Source organism: Podarcis muralis, chromosome 6 (assembly GCF_964188315.1).
Source record: "Podarcis muralis chromosome 6, rPodMur119.hap1.1, whole genome shotgun sequence".
Lineage (NCBI taxonomy): Eukaryota > Metazoa > Chordata > Lepidosauria > Squamata > Lacertidae > Podarcis > Podarcis muralis.
Window position 1 is genome coordinate 62,478,215 of NC_135660.1, and position 23,517 is coordinate 62,501,731.

The 23,517-nt window shown below is 39.6% G+C and overlaps 1 protein-coding gene across 2 annotated transcripts; it reads right to left on the minus strand.

Moving 5' to 3' along the window:
- Nucleotides 1–803: 803 nt before the first annotated feature.
- On the minus strand, nucleotides 804–14,275 carry ZNF518A (zinc finger protein 518A). 2 transcript variants are annotated; one of them, XM_028729838.2, is made up of 5 exons: nucleotides 13,888–14,275; nucleotides 10,656–10,772; nucleotides 7,982–8,021; nucleotides 7,732–7,849; nucleotides 804–7,312 (listed from the first exon to the last, which is right to left on the minus strand). In XM_028729838.2, exon 5 carries the CDS (start codon nucleotides 7,204–7,206, stop codon nucleotides 2,725–2,727), a length of 4,482 nt encoding a protein of 1,493 aa, XP_028585671.2. In that variant the 5' UTR covers nucleotides 7,207–7,312; nucleotides 7,732–7,849; nucleotides 7,982–8,021; nucleotides 10,656–10,772; nucleotides 13,888–14,275; the 3' UTR covers nucleotides 804–2,724. The 2 variants fall into 2 exon arrangements, with proteins under 2 accessions (XP_028585671.2, XP_028585675.2); XM_028729842.2 differs by lacking the exon at nucleotides 7,732–7,849.
- Nucleotides 14,276–23,517: the final 9,242 nt, after the last annotated feature.

The window sequence follows — 23,517 nt, forward strand, 5'->3', positions numbered from 1 at the left end:
ACACAGCAATCTTACACATTCACTCAGAAGCAAGTCCCATTGACAAGAAACTCAGCTTCTAAATGCAGCAGCAATTTAAGGCCATTTTCCTGCCTTGAGTACATAATACTAGAAGTGAATGCCATTTAACACAGATATCAAAATTGTATAAAATCTACCGTTTCCTCAAAACCTTTAGCAAATATGTATGTAAATAATATGATGCTCTCCAACCTTGTTAACTGTGACAACGGATTAAAATTTAATAGCAATGTTACAAAAAAAATTAGTGGCAAAAAAATTACAGTCACCTTACAAACACCCACTCATGCAGCATTAAAAGTAGTTGTGCTGTAGCAGAGAACAAAAGCCACATTACAAATACACTGCCTGGCTGCTCTACAGCTCAAGCCATGTGGCTGAACCTTTGTGGATGGCATATAAATATTTAAAAGTCTAGCAACAGCCTTACAAGATCTCCTTTCTGGCTTGCATGTTTGTTCAAACTCTTACATTCAAGGTGAGGCTTGTGTCATTATGAAATATTTTCTTTTATAAATACCCAAAATAATTATGAATATAAAAGTTGGAATGTCCACACATGGAAATAGATACACCATACTACCTCCTTTAGTAAACTTATATTGTAGCTACCTTTTTAAAAAGTGTGCATCCTGTAATGTATCTGAGGATGTCACCTCAAGTAACTAAGACCATTTTTTAAAACTATAAATTTCTATCGGCAAGGTAATTACTGAATGTTACCATAAAGACCGGTGCTTTACTCATTGTTTAAAATTATTCAACACAATTAAAGAACAATATATCTCTATAACAAATTTATTAACACCAAGCATGTGCAGGGGAATTTTTAAGAGGTAATTCTGAGTTGCATTTCTTGTTTAAAAGCACATCATTTTCCTGAGATACTTTACTTTGTCGGAACGATTTAAACACTGGAAAAAGTTAAAAAATACAAATGTGAACCTGTTACTGCTCATTACACTTGATTTTTCTCCCTGCTCAATTCCCTTCAGATATGTCTAAATTTTCTACAGAGGACCAATATATAACTTAGGTACTGAAACACTGCCAATACTCAAATTACTCCCTGGCCTTACAACACAAAAATTAAGTATTTGTTATTTCTATCAATACGGATTATTCACAAAATGCCTGTTCAGACTTGACTTGCTAGGGACAAAGTTGTCTCAACACTAGTAGGTGTTGGGACAGGTGTATTTCTCTTTATCCCTTTCACTTTGGCAGGGGATAGGAGAAAAACTACTGTTTGATCCAGGCTATCATATACTTAATTAAATGCCGAAGATGTCCAACACAGTTTTTTCCAAAATCAGAGATGCAATGTTCTGTGTTACAACATGGATTATTGCAACTTCCATTTTATGACAAAGGGGGAGGGCACAATCAGCAATCACTTTTGCCAAATTGAGATTTCTCTCCTTTCTGTCCCGTAAGTAATATCTGAACAGGCCAGACAATTTAAAGATGTAATCTCTAGCCTACAAGGAGAAATAAAGACTGACTGCAGGCTATAAGAGGACAGTAGTTTGTATAGTGGATTGTGAATCAACACAACTAAAAGCCTGAGAATCTTGAGTAAAAACCTGATACCATTTCTAGAACATAGCAGCCAGTGCTATACTGTCAAAAAGACAAAAATCTATTCAACAATTAAAGAGACCACAATCAAAATGCAGAGTTTTTTGTCCAAATCAGAAGATAACCAAATATAAGAGGGTTTTCTTTCCTATTGTGGAGTGACAAATACTCCAGTATTTTATGAGGCATCAATGTATGGGATAAGAAAATCTAGATTGGAGCACTCTTTAAAAACTAAGTTATACTCTCTAGCCACACAAAAAGACTTACAGAAAAATAGCCATAATCCGATTTCTAGCAAAACCAAAGCCACCACAGCCACAGGCTGCCCTTTATATACATCTGGTGGCAAAATTATTCAGTATAACACAAATCATACTGATTTAATAGGGATGTCAAACATCCACTTGGAATGTTCTTCAATGTACTGTACAAATTGTGAATACATTATATTTACAACTGATCTCATTATCAGGCTTAAACACAATAACATGTTTATTGATTTATATGAAAAATACTTCACTAAGAAAGTAGACAAACTGCACAGAAATAGTACAAGTGTCATGTGCATAGCAATATAGCTTAAAGCATTCACATATGGCTTTGTTTAAAAGAAACTGTTAGAAAACCTGGCCCTATGAGGGCCTGTGGTTATACAGTTGACACAAAGTAAACTGCTTCACATCTTTTAGGCACTTGCTAACAACAGTGTTCATCCCTGGAAAAGAAAAGGGGGGTTGTCTTGAAAGAGCGAGGAAAAATACGGCAATAGCTGTGTGTAGCTGAAAAACATTTTTTTAGTAGTGCATGCACAGAGCTGAAAAAATACAATTCCTGTGCAAGATTTTATAGCAAATAACTGAAGTATAAAAATATGTACACACTTTGATTTTTAAATATATACATAACAAAAGCCCTGAAATTCATTCTCTAAATATATCACATGATAGTAGTAACAAAATGCAATTTGAACTGCAATTGAAGCTATTTAAATTAAATTCATACAGGATAATTTTAGGTGTTAACACATTTGTTTCTTTTAAAAACATCATTTTGATGCTGTCATCCAAAATAATCTGCAAGCAGATGAGCTCTTTTGTCTTTTTCAGTCATCACAATAAATTACCCTAATGAACTCCAGTCTCGAGTGGCTTCCATTAGATGACGCTGTCCATGTCCTACCCAATTGTCCTGATTGTCAAATATCCTCCCACAAAACCAGCACCTAAATTTAGTTTTCAGCGTATTATCAGAGGTAGTTTTCACAATCTGATAATTGTTTTTGCTCGTCTTCTTCAGTGTTAATTTTAAAACAAACCTTTCTTTTACAGGACTTACAGGTTTGAGCATTTTGCGTTTTCTTCGAGAGAGATCATTAGTAATTATGTACAAACTGTTATAATCTGCTGGCTCCAAAAGAGCATCAATAGTTCTCTTTGACAAGGAGACCTTTAGCACATGTCCTTTAAATTTAGCAATAGTCTTCATAACATTTACAACTTCTGGAACATCTGCATCAGGATGGTTTAGCACTACAACTGGCTGATTTCTTCGGGGGCATTTGATTAATTGTTTGGAATTAAATGGAAGTAGCTTTAGAATCCTCACAGTGTCTTTTGACAATCTTGGTCTACAAGGGGTGCGAATTAAGGATTCAAATTCATTCACATCCATTTGATTTTTCGCTTTACATTTTCGATGCAACATTTTCTTTCTAGGAGGTTCTTGAAGGCCATCTTTAACTTTCCGTTTCAAATTCCTGTTCTTCTGTGAAACCGTAGCATCAGAAACTTTAGCACCAGTTTGCTTTGAATGACGTTTAGCTTTTGAAAATTTGTTTGTCGGTGGCCCGGTTGACATCTGGGTTCCAAAAGCATTCCCTTTGTTAGCACTAACTGTTTGTGCTGAATCAGATGGAATCTTTTGTGACCGTGTCTTTAAATTCCTAAGGGAATGTACAGATTCTACAGAAGTAGTAGGATCCTTTGATTTATCAGTTGCCAAACAGGCATTTGCTGGCATCAATGTACCTGGAAGCAGTAAGGTGTTGCTAGAAGAAAAAGCTGCCTTTTTCTGATCTAGTGCAGGACTATTAAGAGAATGCATATTATTGAACTGTAAAGATGACTTAATGTTGCTAATTGGCTGACAATTGTCAGCAGCAGGAAAGGTCTTAATTTTCAAAAAAAGCTTTTGTTGCATTGCTCCAGTTTTCTTTGGTTCACAATTTTGACTATTAGCAGTACCTTGAATAACATTATGCTTCTGTACTAGGGACTTGTTTGGCGACATACATTTAAGAAAAACTGCTTGTCTACCATCAGGCAAAAGTGCATAAACAGGTTGTTCTTGTCCAACCTCTGGTTGTTTTATTGACTCCAAGGTAGCAACATTACTGCCTTGATGTCCAGCCTGTATTTTCACGGAAGAAATTCTGCTCTCTGAATTTGTCATGTTAAGTTGCTCCTTGTAGGACATGCCAGTGGATGAAGCAACCGCTGTCCCACTAACACCAGAATAATTTCTTATACTGCCAGAGCTGTCTATTTTAAATTTCATACCTGATGTAGCTATTTCTTCTTTACCACACTCTTTAGATGCAATTTTCTCTAAAACCTGAGAACTATTTTCAGTGGCATTTGCAATTGTTCCAATTGAGCCACTACCAAAAGTCAAGATCATTCCAGGTCCTTTGTTTAAAAGTAAAGGTGTAGCTCTTGTTGCCTGAACATCTGATGAACTGTTTTTTGGAGGCTTCCCTGAAATAACATGTAATCCTTGTTGATGGGCAAGGCGCAAAGGTACAAAAAACCTTGGGAGAGATGACTGAAGTAGCACTGATTTCTTCTGTTCTGGAAGCATTGGACGGGTAGCATTAGGGACATTCAAACTGTAGTGCATCTTGTGTTTTTCCAACTGCTGTGCTAAAATTGAATCTGTTTGACTTTTAAGCAATGCACCAACGCCTGTTGTCCTTGAAGTAGAATGCATTTCGTCTGTTCTATGAGCCATCACTGGGAGTCGTCCTTCATTCCTAAAATACACACCTTCATTCGTTGCACTGCCATTCGCATTCAACTCTCTCTTGAATTTAACAGGAGAATTGGTTAAACTGCATGCAGCAGCTGAATCTCTGAAGTGTGCAAATGTTTTACAATCCATTTTATTATTTGGAAATGAGTTGTCATAACCAGTTTTTATATAGTTGAGTGGCTGAGTAGCAGGTTGCCCTCTTAGAACATCTTGTAATGACTGGTTTACTTCAGGTGACAAATAGTTGGATGCCTGAGCACTCTGGAGTGAGAAAACAGATGTTATTTTAGGCATAAGTGATGTATTTACACAATTAGAGGCATTTTCTTGTTTTGATTTTTCAGCTACATGTTCCAACACTTGATTTACCTTTGTATTCAAATGCTGCTGATCATCATGATTTTCTATAGGATGCTGTCTGTCAGTAGCATAATTGGATTGGTTAGCTGAAAATACTGGAACATTGTTTGTATTTACAAAGCCATGAAGAGACAGCAATGAAGATCTTCTTTCTAGATTTAACACTGTTTGTTGTTGCAGATAAGTGGTTTCATTTACAGGCCTACTCTGGAGACAAAAGGCGCTGTTGGACATATGGTGTTTGGAGCTATCCAAAGTATCTATTTTGGAATAATTATGGAAAGGCAGTGGTACTTGATTAGAAAAATCAGTTGATGGGCAGTAGATATTATTGTATTTACTGTTGTTTACTTCACCATTCCGTAATTTTAATTCTGTAGGAAAGGTTTTTTTCATAGGGTCATAATGTAGCATGTGTGCACCAGCAGAGGATAAAACCTGAGAATGGTCCTGAGGTACACAATTCCTCCATGAAGAATCTCTATTTCCAGCCTTAGCCACAAAATCACAAGGAAGTGAAGAATCTGGTTTTGCTGGCAGACGAGTTGTACAGTTTCCTACCATTACAATTTGAGGTTCTACTGTTCGAGATGTATTCAAACTAAAATAATCTGGACTTTCTTGCTTTATTTTTCCTGAATATTGATTAGAAAATGACAATGGAGATGATGCCAATGAGTGAACAGAATTATTTCTAGATATTTGCTGATTAATTTCATGAGGTCCAGCAGCGGAAGGTAAATTGAAGTTGTCAGCTGTCTGCTGCAGACATTCAGTTGAGCCATCTTTTACCCCATCAACCTTATTTTCTGTTGGCAAATTCTGTTTATCTGTAGGGAGCAGTTTTATTACTATATGCTGTTTTCCATCAACCACCTTGAAGCCCATAAATTTAGCACTGTAATTTGCAGGAACAGATATTTTGTTGTTTTTAACCATCAAAACTGTAGGACCATGAACAGCTTTTTTCAGCACGCCAGAACCCAAGCCATCTTCTGCTCTACTGTATGGTATTGCTGGAGAGGATTTTGCCCCACTGTAGATATGCCTTTCATTTAGAAGATTGTTGTCTTCATTGAGGTGTAATTCTTTTGTAGGCTGGCCTAGCTCTTCAGATTTAGGCTGCATATCCTTTGCGTTTTTGAGAACTTGTCTGTCCTCTTCTCCAGTTCTACAACTGCCAGTAGTCATTCTTTTGCGTCTCCACAGGGCCTTCCTCGATGCACCTGTTTTGTACCTTTTCAAGATAAGTTTTAGTCCTGTTGAAGTTTTCTTCATCTTCTCATTGTTATCTGTATCCGTTTTATCTTTTGCATAGAGGTGGTCTCTGTGTAATGTAATAATATGTTTTAAAAGATAGTTTTTTCGAGATGCCATGTAGTTACAATATTGACAACTGAAAGGAAATGTGCCAGTGTGTGAAGCAACATGTTTCTGAGACTCTTCTTTTGAAAAACTTGCATGGTGACATTTATCACATTTATATTGTATTTCATTGTGCCGATGAATATGCTGAACAAATGTGCCAACATCATGGGTGGAAAATCTACATCTTTCACATTGAAAATGGCCATTTACACAGTGCCTAGATGTGAAATGTTTTGTTAGGTCCAACAAAGTATATCTATTATCATCATTACAGATTTCACATTTTACTAAAGTGCTACGATGTGTTCGACGGTGTTGATTAAATGATTGGAAGTCATTAGCTGAAAAATTACACATTTCACAGGGGTAAGATGGCAACTCTCCACGATGTAACAGCTGGAAATGCTTCTGCAGATCATTTGGACTGTACTTAACATTGTTTCTGCATTTGGTACAGCTAAAATTCAGTATCTTTGCAGATGTTTTCAATCCCTCCTCATAATTCAGTCTTGGTTTACTATGTGGAATATCAGTCTCAGAAAAGTTGCTTCCATTCACATCCATGTGCATGGAAAAGGCTCTTGCAGGCTTTTCTTTACATTGAAATACTTTCATGTATCTGTCAATTTCATGTGTACATAGCACTTCATTTGGAATATTTACCCTAGGCAGCTCTATTTTCACATTTCTCAGTCCATAGGTGAGAATATCTGAAATTGCAGGTTGAGTTATATACCCCTTAACAGAAGTATCCAATGTAGGAACACTTGTTCTGTCTAACTCATTGTTATGTAACAAACTTGTATTTTGGATGCAAAAGGATGGTTCTTGTTCAGATGGCATTTTTCCTAAAGTACTCTGTAATTTACTATTTTTGTACTCTTCGTTATTTAAGAGACTCTTGTGCAGAAGTACTCAAGAGTTCCAGGATTTCCTCAGTTTAGTAAATCTGGAATTAAAAGTACAAAGTTAATTTTAAAGGTTAAAAGGGGGGAAGATACCCATAGTTTCACATACTAAAAGCAGCATAATGACTGACACCTGTGTGCTAACATAGCCATTAAAACTAAAAAGGCACAAAGCTTTTGATCAAAGTTGTTTTTTTGTCACCACAGACATGTCACATTTTTCCCCATTAAACCCATAATCCCCTTGATGGGGATTAAGAATTGAAACCTTCACAGTGACACTCAAAACCTTTCAGCTATTGGGGTCTCCTTTCAGATACTCAGATTACTTTGCTCCTCCCACATACGAGTTATTCTCATAGGTTAATTCCTACATGAGTTAATGCAGTGCCAGAAGCAATGTGCCATTGTTTCAGCCACAGCTTTTCTCCCAAATCAGTAGAAGACAGTCAAACCCTACCTAGTTATGTTCCTGGCCTTCCACCTCCAAGGTGATCAGTAAGTCAATCTTCACCCAGTTTCCTATGATCGCCCCATATTCTACACATTTGGACATGATGGACTGCTTAACACAGAGGCTGCCAACCATTTTATAAAAAACAAAATACACAAACAGGAGACTCAATTACCAACAAGCACAGACTGTACTATGACAACATGAAATGAAAATAACCTTAAATGTCAACTAGGACTTCAAGCAGGCAACTTACCAGAAATCTCAATTAAGTAGATTTTAAAAGATGCTTCACTCTGCAATACAGCAAACAAAAAAAACCCTTACTACGTGTTCTGAAAGATAAACTCTCACAGGAATAATATGTATACATCAGGAGCAAAAGACAGAAATTTGAAAATATGTGCCTCAGTGGTATCAAACCTAAACATTTCTAACACAGGTCTTTCCCCTGAGTAGATGTTTTGCTGTGGAAAATCCTCCTGTCGGGGGCGGGGGGTATCATTAAACAGAAGTGCTGTGCAGGCATTATGCCTGAATGAGGAACTGGGGGGGAAGTAGGAAAGACAGGGTCATGCAAGTCGCCCCTGTTAGCAACATTCTTGCATGCACCAGCCTTCTTCCCACATTGAGCCAGAAGGTCTGAGGGGGTTTTCTAAGTACTTTTGGTTGAACACACTTAGAAACCCCTTTTAAATCTTACTACTCAACACATGGTGGTCAGGGTAGATCCTGCACATACAGAGACATTAGGCATACAGCAGTGTGTGGTCCTATTCCCCTTCCAGGATTTGAAAATTCTAGCACCTAAACAGAGCTAGAGAGGTCTTTGTTTTCCTATATGCCGTTATGTTATCTATAATGTTGTTCACCAAATTAAAGCAATGAAGTCCAAGGGTTCCAACACTGGTTGATGTTCTCCTTTTCTAGCTCAAAGCATAGTAGCAATGTTTGAAGTTCTCAAATGGAAGCAGCATTAGGTAATTTTGTACTTGGTTCAAATGCCATGTCCTTGCCATTGTGCAACACCTAATGGATACTCCTATATCGAGTCCATCACCAGATGATGTAATCTATTACAATGTCAGAAAATATAGCCCTTCCTCTCTGCTTCCTCAGCAAAACTCTGCCCCTGCCCTGGTAATTTCTTTCTTTAGCTACTGCCATCTCAGGTCTTCCACTGTCCCATCTTCATCCACTCATCTCCATCTAACATTATGCTGACAATGTCACCTCCCTTGGCAAACAGACCATGTGATGCCCCTTCTTAAATCCCTATACTGGCTTCCTATCCTCTTCCAGATCATGGCTGACTCAGTTCCTAAGTATCTTAAAAATTGTATACATCCATACTGACCTTCTCAGGCTTTGAAGATCTACAGAGGGGGCTCTCTTAGTACAGTGGTACCTCGGGTTACAGACACTTCAGGTTACATACTCTGCTAACCCAGAAATAGTACCTCGGTTAAGAACTTTGCTTCAGGATGAGAACAGAAATCGTGCGGCGACAGCGGGAGGTCCCATTAGCTAAAGTGGTACTTCAGGTTAAGAACAGTTTCAGGTTAAGAATGGACCTCCAGAACGAATTAAGTTCTTAACCCAAGGTACCACTGTAATTCCACCAACCACAGAAGTAAGAGAATAGAACCCAAGAGAAGACTTTCTCTGTGACAGCCTCTAAACTATGGAACTCCCTACAGAGCTGCATTTAGCATCTTCAATATACAGTGTACCTCTGGTTACGTACTTAATTCGTTCCGGAGGTCCGCTCTTAACCTGAAACTGTTCTTAACCTGAAGTACCACTTTAGCTAATGGGGCCTCATGCTGCCGCCGCGCCGCCATTTCTGTTCTCATCCTGAAGCAAAGTTCTTAACCCGAGGTAATATTTCTGGGTTAGTGGAACCTGTAACCTGAAGCGTATGTAACCTGAAGCACATGTAACCTGAGGTACCACTGCACAGTTTTTGCTGTATGCTGTAGACAAACCTCTTTTACCCTGGCCTTCAACTGTTTCATGGGACCCACCACTTTTGCTGAATTTATATTGTTCTTCTCAATTTTGAACGGTTTTACTTGTTTTATAATTGTAACAGTTTAAGCTTTTTAAAAAATTGTACATTCTACTGTTGTAACTCACCCTGGGAACTTATGGTGAAGGGTGGGTGAGAAATCAGACAAATAAATAAATAAATAAATACATTTCTTGTGCTCATCTTCAAATCCTTCCACATTCCATGGCCTTCCTCCCCATTATCTCTCTGCTCTTATATCTTAACACATCTCTTCCTTTGGCTTTTACCTCTTCAGCTCCATTACCCACTGTTGTCTAAAAGTCTCATTCTTCACCCTTTGTCCCTTGCTGCCTCAAATACCTCCCAGAATGTGTCCAACCATCTCCTTTACCTCATTCAAATTTCTCCTCAAAACTCACCTTTGGAACAATCTTCTAGTGATAATACCCTATAGTAACTAAGCCGAAGAAACTTAATTGCATCTTATTCCCCTGTTTTCCACTGCTTTCATTGCCAATGTTGTTTTCCTTTGTTAGGTTTCAGATTGTAAGAACATGTAAAGTGTCATGTACACAGATGGTGCTATATAAATAATAATAACCAACATAGGCAACCAGGCATGTTGTGATTTACAAGTCTGAACACATACATAAATGTAACGGGTGATATCCAACTATTCTGTGAACTGCCCTGAGACCTCTGGGTATAGGGTGGTATATAAATTCCAGGTATAGGGCAGTATAAAAATAAATAAGTAAGAGCACACTCACTGCAATCAATGGATTTTAAGTTGATTTTGGTACTACTCTGAGTATAACTAACATTAGATATCACTCAACAGCATTTGAGAATACAGGATATTTTAAACAAAACTCTCCCACAGTGAATTTTAACCACAGATAAGTAATAAACTTACTGTTTAAAAAGATTAAAAATCCATTCTTCAGTAGTCTGTTCAATACTTTTCTTTTCCAAGAGATGAAAGGCATAAAACAGAGGGTCAAAAGACACTGCATTCAATGTACAAAAAATCCTGAAATAAAGAATATGTTTTTAAAAACACAAACATAGGAACAACTTAGAAGTCACTACCACCTGAGATCTAACAGCAAAAAAATAGGTAATTTTACTCTAAATGTGGTCATTCATAATATGGCCAGAAAGGAGGGAGGGATTTATGTCAATATCTAGAAGTTTTGCAAGTTTTTGTAGTTCTGCACATAGCTGGCACTAAGTATTTACTAATACTCCCTTTTAAAAAATGATATTGTTGACTACAAATCTGTAGCATTTTTTGACTCCTGACTTTTAGCAGGATAATCTAAATCAAATAAATGCCCACTATGACAGAGATTCTAAACAAATACTGTAAACTAGGGAAATGCCAAGGTTAATTTATTCTCCTAAATCTCACCAACCTTACACATCTCTACAAGTCTTCTACACTTTGGAATAGAAACCTGGCTATGCTAGCTAACTTTAAAGCACATGTAACGAGCTTCCTTAATACCTGATATTTACATTGCTTATTTGTAAATTAACCTGCAAATATTTATCTGCGGAAACTGGAAATCTAACTATTTCCCAAAATATTCCAAAAATAGTTAAAAGATGTCAGAAATGAATTTGTTCATGTTACAAAACAAGGGCTGCACTCCTACTTTTGAGTAAACACAAAGGGGACTGGACTAAACACATGCACCTTATTGATTTTGCAAGCTTTAAAATAGTGCAGACACCACTAGTTTACTAAGGGTGTAATCCTGTGGTACACGGGAAGGAGTCCCAGACACCATAAAGTATCTCTAGAAGTGGACCACTGTCAGGTGGTTCCCTGGATGGCAACAGTGCTTTCTGCTGCCATGGATACCCTACCAGTGGTGGGCCCAAAACTAGAAGGATATTAGCATACATCGAGGGCAGCCAAGGATCTGCAGGATCCTACACTTCTTCATTCACCCATCATGACTCCAAATGGAGCCACAAACTACAGTAGCCTAAGAGCTGGCATACCTAATTCCCTGCAATGGAAAGCAACGATAACCGAAAAAATGGTCACCCCTTCCTCACCTTCTGCCAAAGCCAGCAAGGCTTTGAAAATGGAAGTCACTCTGCCACAGATCTTTCCCACCCAGTAGGACTGCTCTGCTCACTTCCCGCTTCCCCAGATTAGATTACTTACAAGTTAAAAAAAAAAAAAACTTGTTTAAATTTAGGATTTTCTAGACAGAAGCAACTTGAAAACCAGAGTACACAATCAAAAGCATGAAATCTTTCACAGAGAAAGAGGTCTGTTCTATGCAGAGATATGTGCCATGGGGACCAGAGAAGGATCTTAACAGGCTAAATCACTCTGCCCAAGGATTAAAAGCAGATATACCTAAAAAAAAACAACAAAAAACCCAAACCTCAAATTTAGAACAATTTTAGTATCTCCTTATACAGGCTGAAGCCTAGAATCTAGTTACCAAAACATACATTATTTTAATGTCAAAAAACAAACCCAATAAATCAATCTTACAAACTATCATTCTTGGTTCAGCATTGTAACCTACATGCAATGTAGTCACCTTTTTTAAAAGATATGTCTCAAGTCTACTGATCAATTTCCTATACAAAATATCCCATATTTTGCAAGAGTTGAAGGAACAGCAAAGACAAATTATCTACATAGTTTGTATAAAATGTGTCTACTTGTAACACTGCAACTTCTGGTAGTATCTTTCTTATTTCAGAACCAAGCCTTTGTGTTTTCACGTCTCAAGTACTGTATATGTGAGCAAGACTGGGCTGGCAGATTTAGAATTTTCTCAACTTAAGTTGTAATACAGGTCCATCTTACAAATTATCCACATAGGTACATCCCACTATATTATTATACAGCAATATATCACTCACTATAATTTAGTGAGACGGCCAGTGAGAACAAAAATGATTAGCACATTTCCATGGTTATATAAGAATCTTTGCACTATCTTAAGGAATTTTCATGAACATTTGGCTTTGTTGGTTTTCCTTTCCAAATAACTTCTTTCAAGCTGCAGCAACGCATGCTACTTAACTTCAGTCCTATGGTAACACAATCATAAATATCAGCAACCAAAATCAGCTCAGTACTTTGTTGTGAGCAAGAGAGGATGATCTCAGCAAGTCTTTTTTGGTGCAAGGCTACACCCAAGCAAAACAAGATGGCAGTCAACAACAAAGCGAACTCCCTCCCTCTCTCTCTCATTCTGCAGGAAGTGCTTCCTAGCCAAGTTAATCCTTTCAACACAATCCAGATAAGGCAATGCTCAGCATCTGCACTTGGAAAGGGTGAAGGGCCTTTGCCCCAAGTCAAGCCCATGATAACCCTTGTTGAGTTTTGAAACCATGGAGTCTGGCCTGCCAACTTGCTGTCTTTAGGTCTCAAAAGCTTTAAGGTGCTGGAGGAGTCCATAAACTGGCGGGAAAACAAAAGACCACCCAACTCATCCGTCTGCCTGGACACAAAAAAAGCCCTTTCGGGTTGAGTTGGGCTTCCTGGGCGCCTCTAGAACTTTTGGGCGCCATAGGGAGAAGAACTGCCAGGCCCCTCAGGTGTCGCTCAGGGGCACCAACCCCGCTATTTTGGTCCCCATGGAGCTGTATTTCGGGAGACAGGGGGAGGGGGGTCAAGCTGCTCGCGCCCCCGTCCTAGAAAGGGGGTCCCTGTCTGAAGCCGCGAGGAGACGGGGCGCTGCCGAACAGCAACTCTCATCCTGGCACGGCGGAGGGATACACGCGCGCTGTGTTGGTCGAGCCTTCGCCCACAGAGGCGCGAGCAGCCGCGCGGCCAACGGCGCGTGGCCCCTCAATAGTTCCCCCCGCACCCCTTAAATGAGGTGCACCTCTCTCTCTCTCTCTCTCTCTCTCTCTCTCTCTCTCTCCCCAAAACCAAGCCGCGACCGCGGGACTATTTGATGCCTCGGCCCAACAAGAGGGCGGGTTCCTGCCCAACTACCGGGATTCGCCCGTCCCGCTGAAGAAGCTGCCCCCTCCCGCCGCCCGTATGGGGTGGGGGGGGTCCCGCCTCCCCGTTACCTCGCTGGGCGTCCAGGGCCCCGCGACTCCCCCGCGACCTTCCCCCCACCCCTACGCTGGGCACGAGCGCCGGGCGCCTAGATTACCTCGCCCGTCTCCATAGTCCGACGAGTCACAATTGGCGGCCATTATAGTTTTCCATCCGGGGACTCCGGCAGTTTGACGAGCTCAGCAATGGAAGGCGGGGTGACTGTGGCGGAGGGATATGCCGGCGCACAGGAGAGGGGGCGGAAGGACGGAGGCCCAGCGAAGTTTGGGGGCGCGAGGAGACGCCGGGGGGGGCTGCCGACGACCCCCGTTTTGCCGCTGAGGAGGCGCCACGACCTGCGCGCCTTTTTTTTTTCCTCGTCGCTTTCACGTACCATGAAAGCTGCCTCGGCTGCGACGGCGGCAACCGCTGGCCGGGGAGTTTTTCTGTCAAAGTAATGAAGGCAGCAGCGGCAACACGGCCGAGTCCCTCCTCTTCCTCCTCCCCGCCTGTTATTTGTGTGTGTGTGTGTGTGAGAGAGAGAGAGAGAGAGAGAGAGAGAGAGAAAGGAAGGCTGTGGGGGTGGATTACTAACACCAATACACACTACCAGATCCAACAAAGAGGCACCCATATTCCCCCCTCACGGGTGGCCAACGAAACGGCCTGGTGCCACACAAGCACATACATACACACAAGCAAAGCCCATCCCGGGAAGCAAAACAGGGCGCCATCATGTCCTCTCCCTCAGCCAAGGGATGACGACGACATCACCCACTTCTTCCCCCTTTGCTCATCCATCAGCCGCACGCGGCCATTGTCTGGAAGCCGCCTCCTGATATCAGCAATGTATTTGCCCTCCTTCCAGTGCTCATCTTTCAGTTGCAGATAGCAGTCCTTTTGTGCTCAAAAGAAGAAGGAAAACGCGGCCTGTTTCCCCTTCTCTTGCATGAAGACAATGGCGTTGTTCTTTGCACACTCGCGAAATGCAAAGGGAAGGGGAAATGGCCTCCTCGAAGCAGCGTATATGAACCCAGCTTAGCTGCAAAACAAAGCAGACCGGGAAGAGAACTGCTGAGTGGCACAATAGAAGCATGAATATGTAGCACGAATCGCATTTGTTTAAAACCTAGGTGAACGTTATCAGGAGGACCTAAAAATGGGGGGTGAAGCCAGTGCTGAAGCTCTCTTTGTGACAGACAACACAGGGATGCGCCTTTGGTTGGTATATGGAAGGTAATTCTTTGCTTAGCTGTTACTGCAACACGGAGGGTAAGCTTTACAAGCCAAAGGATTGCGTCCAAATTCGACATTTTTGCACCCTTGCTGAAGCAAATCCAGCACAGCGTTATTCAACATATGAACAGCCATATTTGGATTTTAAGACCAGAGTCAAATGCAAAGAAGGAAGCTAGCAGGGAAAATATTTGGAGCATAAAGGGTGGTTTAAATGACAACATGCGGTATAAAGAAAATAGATTGGCTTCCTGTGTTCTATGGAAGATCTTAGATGCAGAACTAAAACAAATGTGACATTCAAAAAAATGTCATCCTTACATTCCCAGGAAGGGAGTTCAATAAACAGATCTTCAAACTCTATTATTCAGAGTTGAATTTCTCCATCAGACTCAACTCTGCCATTCTCCCACACACACACACACCCCGTTCTGTATTTGAACTTCCAAAAGCAAATACTGTTTCAACAGTCAGAGAAAAAGTGTAACTTTTCAAAGGACTATAAAACCTTTAGACATTTGCTAAAGATTCATTACTTTATGAAAAATATGACTATTTATTTTCAATGAACAAACTTTCAAAGCAAATGCTTATCCAAGAACCTACTTACATATTAAATCTATTTTTATTTGGCTTATTTTTTTGAAAATATGATATCCTACCTTTCTGTTTAGATTACTAAACGTTCAATATGGCTAGCAAATATATAAAATGTTGATAGCATGTACAATGTATATAAATGCATCTAGGAAGCAAGATGCACTTTTCATAAATCATGAAATAAAGCATTTGTGACTGTGGAGAGATCATGTTTTACTGGGTTTGTTTTACATACTGTATAGGAATTCGCTATGTGTCCATAGTTTTGTGAAGAGCTAAGTTTAAAATACAAAGTATCTATTGCTGACTAGCAGCTGGTTGTTACATGAGACTGGTCTGGAAAGAAGCAAGGTTCTTTTTTATACTGAGTAATAAATTGCACTTCTGATTGGCTGTAAGATGGAAAATTATTGGGCACTCATTCAACAGAATAGGTGATATTACAGGAAGGGGATGAGAATTCTTTGGCATTCACATTTGTTTAAGTGAAGAATACGCTGGCTGGAACATAAACAGGCTGGAGGGGAAGCAATGTCGGCAAGAGGCGATTGCAGTAAAGTGGGATTTTTTTCCCAGGGGGTGCCAATACCACTCCTAGCAAGGATACAAGGGATCCTAGGTATGTCTCTGGCTACCAAATATCTTTAGGGCTGGTTCAATCAGCTGCTCCCCCCCCCCCTTATGGTAGGAGAACATCAATGCCCCAATGGTTTTCTATGCCTTTACTTTTACTGCCTCCATATAACACTTCCAACAGAAAGTTTCATTAAAGAGTACACCCAGGTATCTAAATGAGCAAGTTGATTCTATAGCCTGCTAATCCAAGCACAATCTATACCTAGGAATGTGTCTGTCAAAAATCATAATCTTGGTCTTAGAGTAATTTATAGATAGATTTTCCTGTCTACAGTATGTGCTGAGGCCCAGTCAGGAAAAGTAGAACAGCATTAAACCACCTGCATACACCAAGATTGAGATCTTTGTGTTCCTAACTACTGGAGCGGGGGAGTTTGCATTGGGTAAATATAAAAGTTAAAAGGAATGGGAGCCAGAATGCAACTTTGCTTCACTCCTCATGACATTTTAAAAGCATCAGTCACATCACTGTTTAAACCTACTTTAACCCTCATTTCTGTGGTGCTGTATAGTTCTTGGATCAATAGCGGAAGTCTGCAGTCAATGTTGGCAGTTTGAAATTTATCTTGCAGAGTTGAATGCAGAAAAAAGATAAATTAAGGTTACATAAAGATTATTCGTAATGCTCTTACTATATTTTCTTACAATATGGTTCAGAATAAAACATTGATCAACAGTACTGCCTCCTCTTCTGAAAGGATTGTTTACTCTTCCCTATGTAGCAATTGCCTTTGCTATACACCACAAACTGATTTTTCCACCCTCCTAATTTCAAAAGTCCTTTGCCATGCAAATATGTGGGAGACTACTCAGGAAACACAACTCCAATACACTACTGAGCAACAGAACTAATTTGGCACCTCTTTGAGTCATCTTATGTCTGCCTCTCTCCATAAAAATCTTTTTTCTTTTTGAGCTGTGTGCTTTCTCCTCTTCTGAAAACTTTATTTATAAAGCTACACACAACAGATACATTTGTTCCACATAAATTACCGGTAATCCAGAATAACTGTCCTCCCCAATTTTTGGTTCTACATTGCTGTTTAAAATGTATTCTTTATTCATAAGTGACATTCAAAAGTAGGAGTATACGCTTGTGCCACCCTGTATGCTTTATTCCATGTTTGGAGCAAACATGGTGAGCAAAAAGCTGGAAGGGTCAATTAAACCACTTTAATTGGATATCTTCTGGATGCTATAACTTAATCATTAGGAAAGCTATTGTATTTTTCCACTGCCATATAGAATTAATTATTTTACAGAACGTCTATCATGTTCTCATTGACATGCATTGTATTGTTCATCATTATTTCTTTTTTCTTTTCTGATAATCCAAATCCTGTTTAGAAAATATGCAAGTGAACAAAGCAGAACCTAAAACAATACACTCACAAGAGACAGTGCAGATGGAGTGGTGTTTTTAATTAAGTCAATTTTTTGTTGGGTGTAAAGAGAGCAATATTTCAGACGAAGTCCCTTGAAGCTGGAAATAATGTATTCATTTTCATTAAAGAATGTTGGCCTGATGCAATATATCAACCTACCAACTTGATTTCTCTCACTTCCTAGTACTCTAATGACAATAGTAATCTTTAGTATGCAATCCTTTGTATGTAACAATTGATGGAAGCTGAAAAATAGACTGATAACCCCATGCTTTAGCTCAGTTATGGAATATGTGTGGTAAACCAGTGGGCAAGACAGGAAATCAGTTTACAAGTGGGCATGCATTGCATCAGAAAGTAAAAGGAAGCTTGAAGAGCTGGAATGGGTTTAAGAATCCATATAATGGCAAAGGAAACCAAGTGAATTAAGATATCTTCTGCAAGGCAGGGAGTTAGTAATAATGGTCATAAAATCATGAAGCTATCTAAATTCCAGTTTTTGAAGTCGCAAAATTGAGCTTAATACAAAACAGCACCAGTATGAAAAAACTGGAATTAGAGGCCAGTTGGCCTAATTTCTGTACCACACAAATGGAAAGCAATTTTATAAAGATATATGAATTCATGTATGTATGCAGCAAATTGTGGACCAATGGCATCATGCCTCAACAAAGCCAACAGAACATCTTAACGGTGTCAACAGTATGTGGTTAAAGGTGATCCACATTCCAATGTGCAATATCCATTCCGTATATTCGAAGCACATGTCTTTCCCCACTGAATTCTGGGAACAGTAGCTTATCCCTCACAGAGTTACAATCCCAGCACCCTTGAAAACTTCCCCAGGATTATTTGGGGAAAGCCGTGTGCTTGAAATGTATGGTGTGAATATGAGGTTGCTTCCTCCCACAGCATTTCAAGTTGCTATCTTATTTTGCTGTGCAGCCTAGAGTAGGGTCTGGTTTGTCTTCATCCAGTGCCCATTGCCTGCTTTGTTTTCCCTGTGTTCACTGAAGGTGTCGTCTGTACATGTGCTTTCATCTGCACATGTGCAACAGCTGCCTGAAATGTATACAACTTAGCTTTACCGCTGCTTCTGTTCTCAAATCAGATGGAAGCTGGTTTGAGAGAAAGCGACTCAGACAGAGTATTTAATCAAGAAGTTACAGGATACCTATGGATTGTGGTTTGTGTCATGTGTGCTCAGCTTCAAACACCAGTTATGGAAATGTGCTGGAGCTACAGTAAGCATCAATGTGCAATAAGATAGCAATAGCAGAGCAGGTGCATTCATATCTTTGCCAATATCCTGAGGGCTTAGGGTGTATTTTAAATGGATACAAAATAAAGCAGGTGATTAAATGAAAGGTTTCCTTAACAGAAGTAAATGACAGTGTGAAGACAGAAGTGTAAATAGCGAGGAAGTGAAACTGCAGATTGTACAAAAATGTTGAAACTTCTGTCTGCTAATTTCACATAAAGAAAGTCACAATACATGCAAACCTGTAAAATTTAGAGAAGATCTCTCTAACGTATAAAAACAGCAAATTGAATTCTGTGTTGATAAGAACAATATGGAATTTGAGAGAAGAAGAACAGGTTTTAAAAATTGCTTTGACTCTAATAGATGGCATCATATCCTAAATATGACTCAGGATTCAAAATCATTGAAAACATTTGTATTGTTTTTTCTTTGGGGATTTTTGTATTGCTTTAAAATGTTGTTTTGAGAGTGCTGTGGCTACATCTTATATTTCTCCTGGTGCTGATGAATGCTCCTAGTTGTTACTAGATAGCAACAGTAGGGTGGATGAGTAGGTGGGAGAGAGAGAGAGAGAGAGAGAGAGATCTGCACAGCCATGAGGGTATAGCTGCCTAGGATGTCAAGAGTCTTTCTCTCTTTAATTCTAGTGTTATTCCACAATTTCCATTACAGCCATTTTATGTCATGCCCTCTCCATCCACTGCAATCAATTTGTGATTGACAGCCTCAGCACGCTCTTAAACTGGAAATGTGCCTACTAGTTCAAAAAGGTTGGCAACCTCTGCCCTAAAATATTGTTAATCTTAACTAAATTTAGTCCAACAGCTTGCTGGTTTAGCCATTATTAAGATTATCCACACTTCAGATGACATAGCAAACTGTGATTAATCTAAAATGGAAGCAAAAACTTCTCAACTATTTTTCACTGCTGTGCTAGAAGGTGAAATGACCAAGGCTGAGGCTCACGGTGGCTCAATATAGTAATGCTAAATTATGTTTTAGTGTCATGTTCAAACTGGTTCATTAGCTTCCTTGTTTAAACTGAGCGATTAAATAGATGGGATGTAAGCTCATATCGAAGTGTTTAAGATCTATTGATTTCAGCTGAACATTCCTTACTTTTTCTGGATTGGCCCCTATGGGATATTTAAGACAGGAGTATTAACTTAATTTTAAATTACTTAATAGAATTTCCCTCCATTAGATCTTCCCTAAAAAGTTTCCCCCAAATATTTCTAATTTAATTTTCAATACTTGAATCATAAGTTCCTGTAGTTACACAAATATATTTGTATCTAAATATAAATATATTCCTGTTTAATATAAGGTTTTTAATCTTCATTAAACAAGCAAGGTACTACACACAACTGGCTAATGCTAATTTTTGCTGTTTCAAAATATATCCCAAACACTAGTTTAATTATTTACCATATTTTTCCGTCTATAAGACGCTCCATGTATAAGACGCCCCCTATTTTTGGGCAACAATCAATCGCCAGTCCACTCTCAGCACTATCCATGTATAAGACGTCCCCAATTTTTTTACATTGGGTGGGGGGGCTAGTCTTATACACAGAAAAATACGGTAAGTGTTTCTCCCTCCAGATACAAAGCAGCATTTAAAAAAAGAGTTTAAACTCACTGGGAGATCCCAAATCAGTTGTGATGCAACTAGAAAATAAAAATATTTAAATATGATGAAATGATCTAGTTATATAATGATATCATCATAACAAGCATCTACTGTAGCAATGTAGGTATGTTTCCATTGACTTTTTTCATACTATTGGCACCCAGATGTAAATTTCAATATTAAAACCACCAGTTTAGTCAAATAATACATTTCCTCTGTACTTTTTTATCCAGGGGAATCTTTTAAGCTTTTGGAGCTTTGAGTTTGAAGTGCTAATTAGTCCTTCATCATTGCTGTTTCACAGCTTATTGCTTTTGCTTATATCACAACTAATATGGTTATTATTCTGTTCATATTTAAAGACTAGAGTTTCCATTTTTTTAGTAGCTCATCCACACACACACACAGGTGATCAAGAATTGTGTAAAGTGGTTGGATAAATAGCTTGCACATTTCATATCTGTAGGTCTTCTTTGAAACAGCTCTACATACCGTACATTCTCCCTATATGCTGTACTGAGATTACTTATACTGTACTAATTAGTGTCTTGACTTTATATCTGGTATTTTTAAGAGTTATGTTTTCATCAGTTGTTCACATATAGGTTCTATTTTCTGGGAAAGACATTTTGTCAAGACGTGTTGGGACCCATGCTGTGCTTAATTAAAATGTTTCCTCTTCCTACTGAAATATATTTTAGTACCCTCTGTAAAAGTAAATACCATTCATCTCTCAGGGAAGAACAGAAAAAAAAAAATCCACCACAAACACTGTAAACATGCTAATGTGTACCACAACATTAAACTAGCTAACCTGCTCAGGGACTCTGGGACCTGAACTTTTGAGGTGCCTCAGATCTAGAAAGGCAGGAAGCTGCCTTATATTGAGTCAGACTATTGGTCCACCCACTCAGAATTTCTGCACTGACTAGCATTCCCAGGATTCAGATGGGAGACATTCCTCACCCGAGCTTGAGATGCCAGGGATTGAGCCAAGGACCTTTGCGTGTAAAGAAGATGCTCTACCAATGATCTACAGCCCTCCCTGAAGTTTCCAGAGAAAGCCAAGATCATGAGCAGAGCAATTCTATGGAGGTGAGAGAGTTTATGGTAGATCTACCACCACTTCCCAAGTCCTATTGGACTAGTGCCAGTGGGGTAGAAGATGCTGGGTGGGTGGGTAGCCTATTACCTGTTTTCCCTTATCCATTTTTTCTTTTTGGAACCAATGGGAGGAGGAAAAGGAAAGGAAAGAGGGAAATGAGCTAGGATGAAAAGGCAGCAAAGCTAATAAACCACTTCAGTCAACATAAGCAAAGCACAACACAAGCTTGCACTTTCAATCCCTCTAGGAACCAACAAAACCCATGCGAAAGCAGCTCATCAATATATAAAACAGCTGGACAGCCTATGTCTCAACAGGGCTACCTTGCTTCCTAGCTCTCACCTGGAACATCCTACATCAGGGGCTCCTCCTTCTCTCACCAGGGAGCCAAAGACATATTTCACTGATTCTTTTTGCAGTGTACACCAACTGGAGAGGCACTGCCTCCCTTGTAATGCTTTTACAAGGTGGTGAGAGAGATAGCATTAACTGAAATGTTCATATGTCCAGATTAGAAACAAAGGACTTTCCAGAGCCCTTATAAGTGTTGTTGTTGTTGTTGTTTTATTTGCAACATTTGGAGTAACCATTCCCCCTTCCAGATCAGTGGATATGATAAGAGTTATGGAGTGGTAGTGTACTTCAATAGCACTTGCATGCGCACACAAATACAAAACCAGATCTTTGCCTTTTTTTGAATAATCACAAGTGATCCTCACAATAAGAAGCGTGGCTCGAAAAGATAAAGCCCTGTTGAGTATTTGCTCTCTCCCAAGTTATAATACTGGGACGCGGGTGGCACTGTGGGTTAAACCACAGAGCCTAGGACTTGCCGATCAGAAGGTCGGCAGTTCGAATCCCCGCAACGGGGTGAGCTCCTGTTGCTCGGTCCCAGCTCCTGCCAACCTAGCAGTTCGAAAGCACATCAAAGTGCAATTAGATAAATAGGTACCACTCTGGCGGGAAGCTAAACGGCATTTCCGTGCACTGCTCTGGTTCGCCAGAAGCAGCTTAGTCAGGCTGGCCACATGACCCGGAAGCTGTATGCCGGCTCCCTCGGCCAATAAAGCGAGATGAGTGCCACAACCCCAGAGTCGGCCACGACTGGACCTAGTGGTCAGGGGTCCCTTTACCTTTGCTAAGTTATAATATGGGCTGTGTATACACCATGCATTTAAAACACATGGCTTCCTGTCAATGAATTGTTGGAACTATAGTTTGTTAAGGGTGCCAGCAACTGTAGCTCTGTGAGGGGTAACAACAGTTCCCTCAATTTTAGGTTGGGGGGAGTCATATGTTTTAAAAGTATGGTGTGTACGCAGCCCCGGACAACATACAGAGACTCCAGCCCCTCACCCACTTGACTAAATTTGAACTAGGACCCTATAGGAGAGAAACCTTAGAATCTCATTTTTTTTTTTGTTCCCTTGATAAAACTGTGCAGTCCCTTTACTCTTGATTTCAAAAGACAGATTTGAGGCAGCAGGTGTGCATGTGATTGTTAATTGTGCCCCCAGGCTTTAAGATTTTCAGCTTAATGACAGTGGATCAGTTACTGCTTTGCGGCTGTGATTTCAAAACAGGCTAAATAAAAGTTATTTTTGCAGTTTTTCTTCCAAGCACATTAATCAGCCTGTTACTTTAGATCTTACTCCCTTGAGGCTTTTAAAATGCTGCTTGAGACTTTTGCAGATAGCTGTACTGTTTGGAACCTTCTCTCTATACATATGTTTACTCAGGGCAATTAGTTTTGTTGTGGTATTTTTAATGTAATACTTTTGTGAGGGGAGGGCGGAATTATGCATTTTGAAATTAAAAACCAGAAGGTAGCATGCAGTTGCTATGAACTGTGCATCACCTTTAGCTACTATATGAAAATAGCTGAAAGG